Raw genomic sequence first — 16909 nt, 5'->3', positions numbered from 1 at the left:
GCAACAGACTCTAATGCGCAGCACTATGGAACTTGTACATCACGGAAGTGAATTCATTTTAATTGAGCACAACTGCAAGCTACTGCCATGCTGAGTGAGAAGCACTGCTGTCAGAGCCGGAGGTTTCAGCCGGCGTTCATACAGGCTTGGAAAACTTCGGACTAAGCCTGAGAAAATGACCCGTTGTGGCATACTCTGTGCCCGTTGCAATTGAAACCATAACTTGCCTTAACAAACACTGAATTTTCTTGTGTTGCAGCAAGTGAGGCATTGCAGTTAGTCAGATTTATGCGGCACAACACCGGATTCAGACAGGCGGACAAGTAGCTGTTTAGGTATAGCCCAGCAAAATACTCTTGTTGAGGCTGGCCCTTGTCACATCAGCGAAACAAGAAAATAATGAATAATGAAGTTGTCACGCCAATACTGAGGGGCAGCTGCATACAATTTCATCTCTTAATAACATTCGCTCATTTTGTCACTCTTTTGTAACTGTCACTCATTTTGAAACTCTTGGTGTCAAGATCGAAAGGGACTCCGTAATCTCTGTTTGGAAATGAATGGCAGCATAGCTTAGCCTTGAAGATTTGCGTACTAAAGAGATTTGTGTTTTGTTGTCACTGCAAGCTATAAATGCAATGCAGGTGTCGCCACCATCAGCTATCATTTACAAGCAGTCTTTGTGGCGAAGTAATCTGTTAATAGAGGCGAACTTCAGTTTGTCCTCTGTGCCATATTAGATCACCGCTAGTATTGCGACTGACATAGTTGCGTCCTGAATGTTGAAAATATTTGAGGAGCGGAATCATGGCAGCAAACACACTCACGGCAGCTCAGCAAGGCTCTCTATGGAGCCTAGACTCTCGGCCAGGGTGAAGATCTTGAGATTCTTGAGGAACAGGGTAGATTCCCTGAGACCGCCTTTGAGCATGAATGTCACCATGCCGCTGAAGCCAGAGCACTGGCGCTTGGCCACCTCATGCTGTGGGTGGCTTGGTAGACCTGCAGGTTGAAAATGTTCCGGTTGTGTTTCAAAGCTTTTGTGCCATTGGCCACTAACATCTTTTGTTCATTTACTCGACATGGCTCTTGTTTTGCCATTTATGAGTAGAGTTTCTAGACGTTTTCTATGCTCTTTCATTTTTATAGAGTTCTGAACAAAAGTTTTTCTATGGTTTTACTTCTCTCTGCTGAACTAGAAACTGTCGCCTGTTCTGAACTGAAATCTCGTACTTGCAATCTTTGTTGATGTTACTAGCTAGTCAACCTCAGTGGCTCTGCCAGAGTGACAGACGTGTGCAACGTTTGAATACTGAGCATGAAACTGCTGGTTCTGGTAATCGGTGCAGCAGCAAACAAATTTAAACGATGCTGTACTGACTGACCCCAATTTCCATGTAAGCTGCAGCGCACTCTGTGTTAACCCTTTAACCACAAATCGATTCCCAAGAAACGTGCTGAAGTCAGAAAAATTTTTGGATGATATTTGCTGAAAATGACTTTTCAGGTTTGAAACGCACTAAAGACGCAAAGCATATTTCTTGGACAACTACCTAGTGTTAAATTGCAACAAATGCAATTTCTGAGTATAACTCATGTTTTGTAACGGTAGCAATGCAACATCAGGCTGGAAGAGTATAACTCATTATTGGGGATATTGGTACAATCTCTCATGATGAGTACAACTCTGAGCTTATGGTTTCAGAAACAACTTGTTATGCAATGAAAGCAGGTGTCTAAAAAAACTACACTCTGTATTCATCTACCGCTCTCACCTGGATGGATGACTTTCTCGACTAGGGGGTGCGCTTCGAGGTACTTGGCCACCTTGAGGCCATTCTCCATGTGCCGCTCCATGCGAACGTGCAGGGTCTTGAGGCCACGGTTGACAAGGAAGCAGTCGAATGGCGAGGGCACCGCACCAGCAGCTGCATTCCAGTCAAGTGGTCGGTGTGAAGCCCATGTTTACTATCAGATTTATCTTTATATCTTTGGTCTCCTGCATACTTGTTCAGAGAGGGTGCAGTGTTACTGAGCTTTTTTTTTTTTTTAGAAAGCAGTGTTGTCCAGTACAAGTTTACTGTATTTTTCAACAGAGGGTAACTGAAATGGAGGTCTTCCATGGGAAAAGATTGCGACCTTTCCCTTTGTTTTGACACTGCTATGGCCTTTTTCCCGCTTGCACTCTGAACGACCCAGGTAGTTCACTCTCAGAGGAGCAAATACAGTGCAGCATGATGGAAGACTACTTCAATATGTTGCATAATGAGAGTTAGTCTCAAAGCTTTCTTATTTCTGCAGAATTCACTATTTTACTGCATGATCAGAAACCAGTGCAGCAGGCATCATTAAAAACACTGTATCGCCCCTAGAAGCATGAACAGGAACTCTGGCAGCAAAGTTGCCTGCTATTTTAAGTTGCTGCATTGGAAAACTTACCATTCTGAAAGTATCGCAGTCGGTCCGTAATCTCCTTATCATTTGTGCAGATGGCACCCATGACCACATCTGAGTGTCCTGCAATTTTGAAAAGAGGCACTGTTTTTCAGCAAAATTTTAAACAAATATGAAAGCAGCCTGGCAGTAAAGTAGGCACACACTTTCTTTAGAACAGTATTGGGAGTTATTGCAAATGTTGGACCATTCCACAGCTATTCTTGCCTTGTGTATCTCAGTATATGGTGGATCATCACCAAGTGAAGAAGGGAGGGGAAACCTCGGATTGCTCGCCAACGTTTCGACAGGAGGACTTGTCTTTGCCCAGACGAAGACAAGTCCTCTTGTCGAAACGTTGGCAAGCACCCAGAGGTTTTCCCTCCCTTGTATCACTCCGCCATGGCCGCAGAACGGCCATCTTGCTCATGCTGCTCTCTACGTGGTTGCTGTAAGAGCTGGCACCATGTATGGAAGCCTTTTGGGACTGGACGTGCCTAAACAAACCATACCAATCAAAGAAACTGCTTTTTCCATGACTCTCCAAAGTTGAAAATGTGCATTTATGTTAGAAGCATACCTTAAGCAGCGAGCGTTGCCAATATACTGTGCTTTAAAAGGAAACTAATAACTACAATCAGGGACTTAGTCTGCTGCATTGGAAGAGGAAGTGCGTTTCAGCTCTGTAGCCTTGGTTCCACTGCCTAAAAAGTTATTGCTCATTACAGGTATAGACTGAAGTGGGAGGACTCATAGGAATGAATCAAGATATAGACGAGAAGTTGAGAACGATACATATCTCACGCTGAGGTGCACCGAATTCTGTCTAGTAGGTTCATATGAAGACAGTGCTTACCATTCATATACTTTGTTAGGGAGTGAACAGAAACATCAGCTCCAAGCAGGAGGGGCTTCTGCAAGCAGGGAAAAAAGAACTTTTGCATTTGCTTTTTTGAAACAAAAAAAATATCAAGACCTTTTCAAGAGACGCTTGCACACCTGGAAATAGGAAGACATGAAGGTGTTGTCGACGGCGACAATGGCCTTGCATTTTCTCCGGACAATGTCGCAGACCCCTTTGATGTCGACTACTTTCATGGTTGGGTTGCTTGGTGTTTCCAGCCATACGAGCTTAGTGAAGAAAAGGTAAATGAAAGAAATTCAATGATCATGTCTAATTGTCAAAATGTTGGTTTACATATTGATTTATGCAGTCGTAGGGAATAAGATAAAGTTAATCCTAGCTGGAGCATTCTTCGTATGCATGGGAAGGGAGAAATAGTTCTGCTGAAAGCTCCACTGTGAATCGCCTGATTTACAAGAACGTGTGAACTCGTAGTAATTTGCAGCACAACTTAGTCTCATCTGTTTCAAATGGTTTATTTAAGAGCGGCAATTTTCAAATGTGTTTTTGTCAAAAGGTAGAAGAAAGCTGCAGAAATGAAATTTCAAAAGCTAAATCTAATTTATGCTTCCAATAGCCCATAAAATCAAGTCTTTGTTTTAAATGCTAATATCTAAAAGAGTGCAGTAGCTGCCTAGCCATTTATGCACATTTATATATGTACATATAGGGATAGGTTGGAGGATTAGTTCCTTGAAGGAGTGCTGAGCACCTGCATTATGCACCTTCGATAAAAGAACATGGCTCTTGTTTCATCAGACTTGGAACTGCAAACAAGGTGCCTTCTGGGAATGCCTTCGTGATAATGCACTTTGATGTACAAGCAGTTAACATCAGACTTGGAACTGCAAACAAGGTGCCTTCTGGGAATGCCTTCGTGATAATGCACTTTGATGTACAAGCAGTTAACTAATCTTCATACATATGCAACACTGAAAGCTGTCTATCCCTCGAACCCATACTATTGTGCAAATACTACCATTCCACTTACTTTTGTGTTTGGCCTCAGTACTGCCTCAAATTTTTTCAGGTCTGTGGCATCGACAAAGGTAACTTCAAATCCCCGAGGTATAAGGCAGTTCCTGAACAGCCTGTTGGTACCTAGAACAGAGACATGCAATGTCACACCCATTCACAGCCATTTTTTTCTTGCACCGAAGCGCACCATGTGCTGAATGTTGTTACCTCCATAAAGGTCGTCAAAGCTGACCACGTGATCGCCGGCATTTAGTAGGTGCGTCAGGTTGTGCGTGGCAGCTAGGCCTGAAGCGTATGTCAGAGCTGAGGAAAGAAAATGGGGAAGGGATCAGCGAGAGAGAAGTGAACCAAATGCGCTGTCTGCAAGACTTAAGAGCAAAAAGGACTGCTCTGGTGATCTATTTTGAGACAAAATTCATATGTATTAAGCCATGGTGGACTCCTGCATGATACGAGCGCAGAGCCACTTATGCGCATTGCCATCGATTATACTGCGCATGCGCGTGTTCAGTTGCGTGTACGAAGATTGTGTCTTGTGGATTGCACAGTGCTAATTCTGTTGATTATTGTCTCATGCTATTGCAGCTCAATAGCGCGAGGAAACGGTCCCGGAACGGTTTTGGAGCAATTGCGCATGCGCAGAGTTGCTTCTGAGACTTCCGTGAATATGCGACGCTGCGATCCTAGCGCATACTGGGGGCATTCTGAATTGTGTCTCTCGGGTAATACAATCGCCGTTCGGTTGAGCAGTGCCGTCTTAGCGACGCCCGTTTGGACGTCTGATCACGCTGAACCAAGCTAAGCCTTAAGCCTAACTTAACAGGTCTTTGTCCTTTTTTTTCGGCCGTGCTATATATGCCGATAAGATGAAGCATCGAATGAAGGTGCACGCGATAGTACAGCTCTTCGGTGTGTTTTCTGTGGTTTCACTGAAAGTTCGATTGAGAAGTCGTGCGGCGAGATGCTGTTAAAAAAACTGCGTCGCGAAAAAAATGGACGCGCCCGCTGCCATCTTGTTTAATTAACCGGTGCTAAATGTTGCTACTGAGCTCTATAGCAGCATACATGTTCTTTAACTGAGAAAATCGGCATCGACGTAGCATGACGATGAAAGCTGCTGGGCGAAGCGGCCGCTGGTTGGTTGGCTGCGAGAGTGGTTTTTCGGGAAGGAACACAGCTACAGGAAGCAACTTCAAGAAGCGGCTGCTATCTTTTTTCAGATACTTTTTCATAGCATTGTTGAAAAATGGAGGCCGCGAGGGCGTCATCGCGCTTGGCATACGTACTCGCGGATACTGTGGACGCCTAATATGAAGCCGAGACATCTAGCGCCACGCCAGCGATTGACGTGGATTGCGAAACTGATTAACGTTCGGGGCGACGCACCCGCCGCGGTGGCTCAGTGGTTAGGGCGCTCGACTACTGATCCGGAGTACCCGGGTTCGAACCAGACCGCGGCGGCTGCGTTTTTACGGAGCCAAACCCTAAGGCGCCCGTGTGCTGTGCGATGTCAGTGCATGTTAAAGATCCCCAGGTGGTCGAAATTATCCCGGAGCCCTCCACTACGGCACCTCTTCCTTTCTTCTTTCACTCCCTCCTTTATCCCTTTCCTTACGGCGCGGTTCAGGTGTCCAACGATATGCTGCGCCATTTCCTTTCCCTCGAAAAAACCAATTTTTATTATTATTCGGGGCGACGCCCATGTACAGGAAAGCTCTGAGGTACGCCGCAGTGGAGGACTCCGGATAATTTCGACCAAACACTGACATCGCACAGTACACGATCCTTCACCATTTCCACGGGGGCGAAATGCGACTGCCGCGGCTGGAATCGAACCCGCGTCTTTCGGCCAGCAGCCGAGCACCGTGACAACTGATCAGCCGCCGCGGCGCCCCTGCACAGGAAGGCTGGAAACGAAGCCCAGCGCACATAACAGCAGCTTATCGCGGGCTCTGCTAGACGGCATGGGCTGTGCCAGGAGCCACGCGGGCCCGTGTTCCCCTTTCATTCCGGTCCGATAACGTAGTCATATCTGTGCCCCGAGCGACGCACCATCGCTCGTTAAGTCCTCGGGGAAATTTGAACAACCTCGCATTGTAATGGGTGATGCACTCCAGTTGTTCCTTATCTTCGAGTAGAGGCCACTCCAGACTGTGCAGTGTGCTCACATTATCGGGTGGCAAGTTAAGGGTGCAGCGACTTGCCACTTACTGCGCTCGATTCCCCGAGTGCGCGCAGCCGCAGCGACGCAATTGCCAGTGGACACCTTGTCAAACAACTTCCGAGCCTGTTCACTTTTGCGGCGCGGGCAAGTTTGCGCAGATGAGGCAAGGCTGATCGGAGAATATATATGCTGCGCTTATCGAATCGCGCGTTACGATTCCACGTGGCGCGATATTAGCACATATGCTGCATTTTCGATTTTTTTTTATCTGGCTGCTGTAGGAAGACGAGCGGTTTTTGATCCACCTCGTGACTCGCACGGACGTCTCCGGTTTATCTTGAGGTGCTTTGTCGCACGTGCTTCGATAGTGGGGCACTCTATGCATGGTTCTAAAGGAGTGTCCGAGTCAAAATTCGATATTCCTGCTCGGCACTTCCGCTCTACGAAGTGCAGGCTGTCGCTGCCGCGATAACGTCTAGCTGCGTCTGCCTCCACGCGGATATATCCTTTTCCACCATTGGAAAGAATGGCGCGCTGGTGATCGTCGTCGTATACTGATCTTGCGGTAACGTCCTGAGCACTGCGCTGCACTTTACCGAGCTTCTTTACTGGCGTTAACGTTGGCCGGCGTTGAGTGAGTACGAAGGGAACGAATGACTGTTGTACACACTATAGGACCCAATTCGTTTTCGCGTTTTATTTTCTTCGGTATTCGTAAGGTTAAAATCGGGCGGTGTTTTTGGAGCTCAAATTCGGGCGAAAATTGGCTTATTCAAAAAAAAAATTGTTGGGGCTTTTGGGTCATTTTTTCCCCGCCGCGGTGGCTCAGTGGTTAGGGCGCTCGACTACTGATCCGGAGTTCCCGGGTTCGAACCCGACCGCGGCGGCTGCGTTTTTATGGAGGAAAAACGCTAAGGCGCCCGTGTGCTGTGCGATGTCAGTGCACGTTAAAGATCCCCAGGTGGTCGAAATTATTCCGGAGCCCTCCACTACGGACCTATTTGTTCCTCTCTTCTTTCACTCCCTCCTTTATCCCTTCCCTTACGGCGCGGTTCAGGTGTCCAACGATATATGAGACAGATACTGCGCCATTTCCTTTCCACCAAAAACCAATTATTATTATTATTATTAGCACAAGACAGTTTATCTCCTAGACATGAAATGCCCATTTTTTGTCATTTTTTCATAACCAACATGTCGCCGCAGTGGCTGCGTGGTTATGGCGCTCGGCTGCTGGCCCGAAAGACGCGGGTTCGATCCCGGCCGCGGCGGTCGAATTTCGATGGAGGCGAAATTCTAGAGGCTTGTGTACTGTGCGATGTCAGTGCACGTTAAAGAACACCAGGTGGTCGAAACTTCCGGAGCTCTTAACTACGGCATCCCTCATAGCCCGAGTAACTTTGGGACGTTAAACACCCATAAACAACCTATATATCGGAGATTCATTAAAAAAAACGCTAACATCTGAGCAAGGCTGGTCTGCCTTTATTCATACAGTGCGAAAACATTCAACGCCACAACGACGGTTTTTAAACGCGCAAAGTTCTTAAATCGGGTTGTCGTTAGCGTGGTAGCGATTTATACAGTGACTCCGATAAGATGCCTGGTCGGTAGCCATATCTTGGCCTCTCCCTTCTAAATTGTCCCTTTTCGAACTTATCCTAAAATTTGTCATGAAAACGAGTGCTAAAAGAGGTAAATCCCCAACATAAACCGAATCGCACCACTCTGGAATAAGCACTATATATCCACAAATTTTCTTGCGGTGTTATCAGCTCTGTGAACTGGAAAACCGACATCATCAAGAAGGCTCATTTTCTGGGAGAAATCGAGTTTTACTCGATTTAAGAATGAGCTGCGGGGTCCAGAATTCGGTTCTCAAGGCATGGCTATCCAGAGGCATGGCGTGACGCGCATAGGCAACTAGACCATTGGTATGCTTGAAATTGGTGGTATACTGTAAGGGTGAACGATCTGGAAAACCGTACGTTCGTCGCATTCCCTGAACTGTCTCCCCGAACACTCGTAAAGACTCGGGGACGAAGCACAGCCCATGACCCGGGTCTAATGACGCTGTGGAACGCCGTGAAAGAAAAACTATTAAGAGCGCTCTCTACTGGCCGTAAGGTTAGAGAGAACATAGAGGATTGGACGTGTGTCCTTCGCCTTGACTTCACCTGTATAACGGGTCGTGATCAGCCACTATATGGGAAGCACTGGTTATGGAAAAAGTGGCAGCGTTTTAACGTGGTTAAACCAAGTAGACGCTCGAAAGAATGCGTTCATTCTTAGCCTATTCTTTCTGGCATCTGCATGGGCACACAGCCACGTTTCTCGCACTTCATCTTCACACCCTCTCTCCATCCACTCGACGGCAGCTGGCGCGACGCCCTAATCCCACTGGCTACAGCTGGCGCAACGATCATCCGAACCCGAGTTACTCCTATAGGCTCCACACAAGATTTCGCACTAAAAGGGATGGGACAGACTCGTACTCCCAACTGTATTAGCCGTTCAAGCCCTCTGCGCGAAATGACGCGACTCGAAGGCGCTGATGATGACAGAATGCGAAGCAGCAAGGTGTCAAGAACTATTTCCCCAAACTGTCGCCTCGGAGTGCGTTCTTTTTTGCTTTTAATTTCTGAGCCTTCTTGAATGCATCCAAGGACTAGCGCGAAAGTATACCAGGTATTCACGGTGCACCACGGACGCCGTTTTGTTGTCACGAGCACAGCTTCTGCGATGAAGGCCGGATCAGTTGATTTAACCGATAAGACACGTCGCGCGGCCTTTGGCCGTGCTCCGTGTACTTCAAAATGGCGGCCGTGGTGATGTCGGTCCTCCTTATATGTGCGGCGTGCATACATACCGTACTTGGCGTGTTCCAGGGCGGCCAGGCACTCCTCCAGGCATTTTCGCGTAGGGTTGCCGGACCTCGAGTACTCGAATTGCTGCAAAGGGAGCACAGTATACACTGTAAGCGACGCATTTCCAAATATTTATCCTGCGTCCAAGATCTGTACACTGCTATTTCTATCGAATGCAACACGGTGGGGTTGGCTACCAATGCGAAAGACCAGGACGAAGTTATGAGAGGTGGACACGATTGGTGGACTGCGGCATGTACCGGTGTACCCCATCGGTAGACCGCACTGGTGGACGCTGCCGGGGGACACCACTGACTCTTTCGGCCTTCTAGCGCCGGCAGTGTGCCTCATTGTGTTACAAGCAACCACCTATGCAGCCGCCTGCGTGAATTAGGAGTATAGCCACAAACTTTGTTTGCAGGCTTTCTTCCTTGAAATGACGCGTAAGATATTAGGATACATGGACCACCATGTTGTTTAATTTAACGAGTGCGAAATAATTTATTATCGAATTTCTTTTCCCATGCTGTTCCGGTTTGAACAGCCCAACGATGGCGGTGACGTCAGTTAGGTCACGTGAGGCCCGGAAAAACTGCGACATAGTCGTCGCTTCTTTATTTGTAGTGATTCGGGCTCTTGAGGCAGGCTGGTTTTAGCATTGTAGTGAATCAGGACTATGAAGCAACGACTATATAGCAGTTTTTCCATGCAGCATGTGATCTATACTGAAGTCACAAACATCTTTCGGCTGCTGAAACCGAAACAGTACGGTAGAAGAAATTCGATTTAACATTATTTGGCGAATACCACTTTCCAACCGATCTATACGAATCTCTTAAGCATCATTACAAAAAACAAAACATGTAACCAAATATCTCGCGCCTATACATGTTTAAGGTCGTTAGACGGTTGTCTGGATAGCATAGATTGTGCATGGTGCATACTGTTTTGAGACTGCTATAATTCGAGGAAGTAGCGGGCGTCCGTCTGCGGTCGCTTATCGTCTCCTGATGCTACTTTTCCTTCACTTGTGTACTGGCTGTCATCAAAAGCATACAGACGCCCTACTGTCTGGACAACGTCATTGTAGGGAGTGTTCCATCCAGCAACGCGCGCCACATTTTCAATTTTACTTTCGGCTTGAGCCAGAGCCACCTTTCGAGCTGCCGTTTCTAAAAACCGCCAACGGCGCATGCAGAGAAGCCTGCGAAGCGCGGTGAGATGAATAAAATAAAAATGAGAAGCGCGCAGATCTATTCATGAGGAAGGATAATGTACCCTTTCTTCTGGCTCATGGGCGTGTGATCACGCTACCTCAACTAAGATACGAAAAGCGTAGGATGAGACTGGAGAAACGAGGAAAAGTACATTGAAAATAAGGAAGGCGGGGTTCCGTTTTGTAGTATATATATATAGCCGTCAAAAGCAGCGTTTCTCTGTTTCGTCCCTCACGCGCTTGCCTATAGCTAGCTAATGGACGGGTGGGGAGGGGCGTAATTACGGAAAATAGACAGTCCGAACTGGCGACGATTGCAGACGGAGAGAAAGCTACACGTGCGCATTAGCCGGAGGCAATTCGCTCTCCTTTTTACTTCGCAAGCGTCGCAATTACAATGTTGCTGCGAAATACGCGCATCGTCCTAGCCGGTGGTCAGTTCGCCCTCCAGCTCCTCGTCGGCGAAGCGCACGTGCCTTAATTCTTGCGTGACGCACTGTAATTAGAGCGCAGTGTCGACCAACGCCTGCAGCTATACGGCGCAGATGCCCTATTAGTTGCATGATCGATGACGAAAGCGCGCATCCAATTATCCAATTACACGACCTATTATTAAAGGGTCTTCCACTCGAGTCGCAGCGTTAAGCCCGGTCGAGAGCTTTGCAGAGACGAAATTATAGAGCCCAGAATTTTACAAGGCCCCCTGCCGCTGAAAATATTTTTTTCTGTGCAATTACAGTCGAGTCGTGCAGGTGTGGAATGCTGCTAACTCATTATCACTGCTAACGGTGTAGTGCTTACGTTTAGGCGGCGAAAGCGCAGAACGCTGACGTACGTAGGCTAACGCGATTTGAATCACTGTCGTTTTGGCAGAACAGGATGAATATCCCTGCCCTAAGGGTTTAACGCTAACGAAGACACATTTTCCACGCTCTTCGTATTTGCTTCTAAAGGGTGCGCTGAGCACGCCATCTCCGTTAATGCACCCGTGAAGGGTGCACATGCACGGATAGCGCAGCAGATATAGCGTATTAAGAGCGCTGTTTCAGCACCTTGTCCCGAGTGCGTACTCCTTTTGTCTGTTGCTTCCACGTAACTAATAGCAATGACGAGAGTACAGGAAAGGTCTAGGATCTCTCAAATAGCATTTAAACCGGTAATGCAGCATCACCACATCTCGACGAAGTTGACATTTGGGACCTCACTATAAGCCACCCGCCGCGGTGGCTCTGAGGTCGTGGCCTTCGGCTTATGAGCACAAGGTCGCGGGGTCGAATCCCAGATGCATTCCGATGGAGGCGAAATGCAAAAGAAACGCCCGTGTGCTGCGCGATGTCAGTTTGCGTTAAGGATCCACAAATGGTCCAGCCGTCCGTTACAACGTCTCTCGTAAGTGTGCAGTTTCAGGACGTAAAACCCCACATAAAAGGTGCCGCAATTTGGAAAGAACAAAACCGAGAGCGACCACCCCAGCAGAGGTCGAGTACGGGCCCTGCTGTAGACCATGCACCGGTCTCCCTCCTTCGGTCACCGCTTGAGCGTTTAGCCCTTGTGGCCTGTTTACTGCTATGCTGATGAGGTCCACCGTCGCTTGGCGATAAGTCGGACGAGCTAGGCGGGGTCCTTCGGCCGTTCCGGCGCTATCGCAGTGTCCCCTGTGGCGCCAGCCACACAAGCAGGCCTCGTCGACCCCTCGATAAAAGTGGCGCTGGTCAATACGACTTGCCTTTGGCAAGCCTATGTGGGACGCAGGTGGTGGACAACGCAGCTGTACGCAACGCGCGAGTCACGAGACCGCCGTCGGCCGTCGCTGTTGTAAACAGGTCGCAGTTTGTTGACAGAGAAACGAGGGCGAGCAGACGGTGTTGTGGCGGCTAAACAACGTCACGCGTTTGGGTACGGATCACGCGACGGACGAAGTCGCGATGCGCCATCGCGGATAGGCAAACGCGACGGTGCTCGCGACCGCGATGAGCGCTCGCTCACGGCGTCCGTATACGTGTACAAAAGGTAGTGCGTGCACGGGAGGCTCCACTTAAATTTTCGGATATACCGAACGAACGGCAACGTTGATTTTTTGTTCTCACATAGTTGAGAATTAAAAGGAAGGACCGCATTCTTTGTGGCCCTTGCCCGCGTCAAAGGAATGACAGCGACAGCTCAGCCGCACACCCTCGCGATAACGCCCACCCCGACCACGTGACCGCATACGGGACGTTTCTCCGTAGCGCCCACTGCCCCGGCTTGCCCACATGTTCCTTAATTAGGGACCATGCCCGCTTGGAGAGCATTCTGATAGGCGAGCAGCTGAACGTGGCATTGTCGGTTATATGGCATTTCAACCCGCGTAACCACTTAATTCGAATTTCCGGCTTATTAGAACTGACGTGTTGGTTCATCCCGTCAACAGTAAGGGTACTGAAAAGGCTCCCCGCATGATTCGTGCAACTTTTCGGTCCCCTTCGAGTTCGAATTGCAATAACAGCAATAACAATAAGTGGACGGCACACCGCGCTGACTCGAAAGCTTTTAAAACATCACGAGTCCTGAAAGCAGACATTTGAGGTTTTCATGGTCACACGCACGCACAAAAAAAAAAGACGCCATTAAGGAATAGTGGTAAAAAAAGAACCGGAGCAGATTCCATCCTTTTGTGACAACGGCAGTGTTATTCCTCCCAGCAAAGGCGGTGCATGGACCCGAGGCAGATAAATGCTGTTGTATTAGACATGCCGCGTCGCGTGTGAGTGTTGAAACACAGCTAGATAGCTTAATTCGCTAAGCTGATTTTTATTTTGTACCTCAGATTGGGACAACACGCGTCCGTCATAACGAAGAGACGGAATTCTTGTTTAGCGTCATTTCTAGTGCCATCTTTTTTTTTATCCGAACGGTGACAGGGCATTCAACGAATGCGGTCAGAAATCTGACGTTTTGGAAGTTTTCAGGTCAGCTCTCTGTGCCGCTGACTTTCGTCTGCGTCTATTTGCGCTGTTGATGTATAAGCGTTCGGCGCGCTCCAGCAAACCAGCCTACAAAATGTTCTACAACATTTCTAGAAAATTCCTACAAGCGTACACAAAGAACCACATTCCGCCGGTGTGTTCGGATCCCGCCGACGGCATGTGGTTGTTTTTTCTTGGGCATTCTGAGAATTACCTTTACGCGATAAAATAAGTACACTGTTAATTTCCCACTCATCAGCACCACACATTAAAAAAAAATATTCCTCTATACCCTTTGGTTTCGGTGGCAGTTGGCTTCCTTCATGTAAGACAACATTAGGGCAGTCTTTGAACGCCTATCGGGGAAATAACACTGCGTGCACATACTAACATGAATACAATAAATAGATCACAATTTATCCACCTGCCAATGCAGCAGTATGAGACCGCCGAAAACGCTAACCCTACCGGTGAAACCGAAAATTTGAGTCGGTAAGCTGCCAGGAGGCGTTCTGCATATCTGGCAGTTAGCGCTTTGTCTTTACTTCGATGAGTACGTTGGTAATTGGGCTTTGTGCAATAGTGCGAGAAAGTACCGTAATGTACTACGTTTGAGGGCGTAAACGAAATTTGGTCATTTTTTCAAACAGGAGGGAAGTTGTCAGTGCTTGACTTTTTTTTTTCCTGACAACATGCCATCAGAAACCAGGGTCAAAGCACGATTACAGCCACAGTAACGAATAACAACAAAAAATGGGTGAACAGCACTGAGTGGAGAAGCAGGATATAACAGAAAGCATGATCAGTTCTGAATTCTCTAACGTTCATTCAGTGCGATAAATGGAGGCGCTGTACAAGCACCTGACACCGCACTGTTGGCGAAGCGCACTACAGGAGCGCTTAGTTATTTAGGGTAACTAATTACCGTCACCAGTTAATATGGACAATGAGAATGTGATATAACAGTGCGTGATGGCAACAGGCGTGTCGATGTCTGCGGAAGGGAGCGTCAGTGGACCCCCAAGCGACCGTAGCGACCCTTTAACGATATCACGTCGAGCTCTTAAGGTGAACTTCAGTGTCCCACAACTTTTTGACAAGCGCTTAAGTTGTACAGTCTTTCCCAAAAGTAACCAGGCTGCATGGCTTGCTTCTCCCCCTTAAAATGGAGCCCCCTACGGCTTCCCTAAAAATGAAAAGGTATTGGAAAGTGGGGAAAAGGGTTCTCCTTACCTCACAGTGATTTATAGCTTGCTGGATGCGATAAGTGTTCCGCTACACACCTGAGAAGCAGACCAGGCAGCCTAGTTACTTTTGGCAAAGACTATACGTGTTGACGCACCTCGTTAGGCCGCCCCGTCTCCTCGTCCGTCGTTTGTAAGGTCGGCGGACTCTACCCTCTCCGTCTAGGCTTGCTCGGCAAACAACCAAACACGTTAGTCGGTCAACGTACTGTGTACACATGCCGCAGCTCGCGATCTTATCTGTCTACTCGGCTTGAAACGACACTCGTGGCGGTTAATCGACGCTTGGATAAGGGGAAGCAAGAGGACGATGCCACTCGAGACGCTACACAAGAGATCAGACACGCTGTTTGGAGTGAAGTATAGTACACAAACGTCTGAGAGGGTACTCCCTTCATGACGAGGTCGGGAACACACAGTGGTGCGATTGCGCAACCCGCCACGCTTCCAGGCGTCCGCGACAGGAGATAAACAACACGACAACATGACCCCGCGTCGTGTCGCCGATAGCCGAGGCATGTTACCAGTTAAGACAGCTGTGCTCAGTTTCGCCGGCGCATGCTCCTTCAGTTCATTCCCGTATTTATTTTGAGGAGCAAACGAAATGCAGCAATGAATTTGGAGACATTATACATACTTTTTATATTATTGCGGAAGAGGAGGCGACAAATCCGGCAGTGGCGCGGTGCGTAATAGGTGTTCGTATCTATCATGTCTCGTTTTTAGCCTGGTCACCTTGCAACAGTATAGCCGTTTACAAGCTATACGAACAGCATCGCCTATTCACTGTGGTGCTTGACGGGCACTCCTCTGGATTAACTTGACAGCTAGTCAAGGAACCTGAAAACTAAGAAACAAAGCCTTCCTGGTCAGCCTAAGATAGTGTTTCTGCACATATCAAGGAGTCCAGAAAAAGACAATCGCAGAACTTTCAATGCATGCATGATGTTTTATCATTTAGGTTAATGTATTTATTAAAAAGATATCCGCTCAAGAACTATACGAAGCAGCAGGGGACATCGATGAGGAGGCGGATATAGCGGTCAACCTATAGACTGCCGCTCTTATCTGTAATTGGGCGTAATGTGAACGACTGGAAGAATCGATCGCGTTAGCGAATAACACAAGTTCAAAAGCCACACCCAGATAGTGAGAGGCGCATAGTAATAAACGTTAACACTTCAATTTCTGTTGGCTACAGCGGAAATGAACGTAAACAGGATTGCCCTGGTGAAAACTTTCCAACAGTCGGGGAGTGATGCTGGTAATAAATGAACAGGGAGGTAGAAAAATGTCGTTCAGAGCGGACTGAGGATGACTGGGATCTTGCCGAGAAAAAAAAAAAAGAAAGGAGGAGGGAAGAAAAGGGGGGGGGGGGGGCGTTTTCTAACTTCGGAGCAAAGCTATTTGAAAACGCCGTGATAATGTGTAGGTAGTAAACGCGTTTGAAATGAGCTGGGTTTTTCTGCGCGATAAAGGCAGGCTGTGGTCGCCGGTTTTAACCAGAGCGAACGTGCTTTCGATCGATCGACAGTCACGCTAACCTCAGGGTAAAGAATGTGACGAGGTCGTGCACGATTGATTTCACCACTGAACAGCTGCTGTCTGGCTCCGCAGACAGACCACAGTAAACACCCGCGGAAATTGACGTCAGTTGTGCCCCGTGTATAGCGCGGTCTCCTTACCGCAAGCATCGATCAAGCTTGACATCCACCACACCGTGCATTTTTTAAAACTTAAGATGTGATCGATTTCCTTGCTTAAACTCTGCGAGGAAAATCACGCCACAGAGCTGCGCAGAAGAACGAAATAGGGCGAGCGAAAAAAACAAAAAATCCTTGGAAGTCATACAAAGGTCGACCTTTGTATATGCGTTTTGCCAGCGCGCACACGAACCCTACGTTACAAAAATGCCCTATAGACTCTCTATAGACTTCTTATAGACTATTGCCTTCCTATGGATATTTAATTCTGCCTATTCACTGTTTATAGACTGTCTATAGACAAAAGTCTACTAAAAGTTGGTTTGGTTTAGTTTAGGGGGGTTTAACGTCCCAAAGCGACTCAGGCTATGAGGGACGCCGTAGTGTAGGGCTCCGGAAATTTCGACCACCTGGGGTCCATAAATCTATAGATCGTCTATAGACTGTCTATAGGG

At 47.8% G+C, this 16909-nt stretch overlaps 1 protein-coding gene across 1 annotated transcript in view; it reads right to left on the bottom strand.

The window, feature by feature from the left end:
* LOC144111352 (cystathionine gamma-lyase-like) overlaps positions 1 to 16909 on the bottom strand; it is a 28345-nt gene that overhangs the window by 733 nt on the left and 10703 nt on the right. The window contains exons 2-9 of the mRNA XM_077644624.1: positions 9349 to 9430; positions 4523 to 4618; positions 4329 to 4438; positions 3433 to 3564; positions 3290 to 3347; positions 2440 to 2517; positions 1776 to 1928; positions 828 to 1002 (exon numbers count right to left, since the gene is read on the bottom strand). Coding sequence (XP_077500750.1) covers positions 828 to 1002; positions 1776 to 1928; positions 2440 to 2517; positions 3290 to 3347; positions 3433 to 3564; positions 4329 to 4438; positions 4523 to 4618; positions 9349 to 9430 — 884 coding nt within the window. The remainder of the gene's footprint in view (positions 1 to 827; positions 1003 to 1775; positions 1929 to 2439; positions 2518 to 3289; positions 3348 to 3432; positions 3565 to 4328; positions 4439 to 4522; positions 4619 to 9348; positions 9431 to 16909) is intronic.

The sequence above is a fragment of the Amblyomma americanum genome, chromosome 11 (genome assembly GCF_052857255.1).
Source record: "Amblyomma americanum isolate KBUSLIRL-KWMA chromosome 11, ASM5285725v1, whole genome shotgun sequence".
In the NCBI taxonomy this organism is placed as follows: domain Eukaryota; kingdom Metazoa; phylum Arthropoda; class Arachnida; order Ixodida; family Ixodidae; genus Amblyomma; species Amblyomma americanum.
Note: the sequence above shows the minus strand (reverse complement) of the source record. Positions and strands in the feature narration are given on the sequence as shown.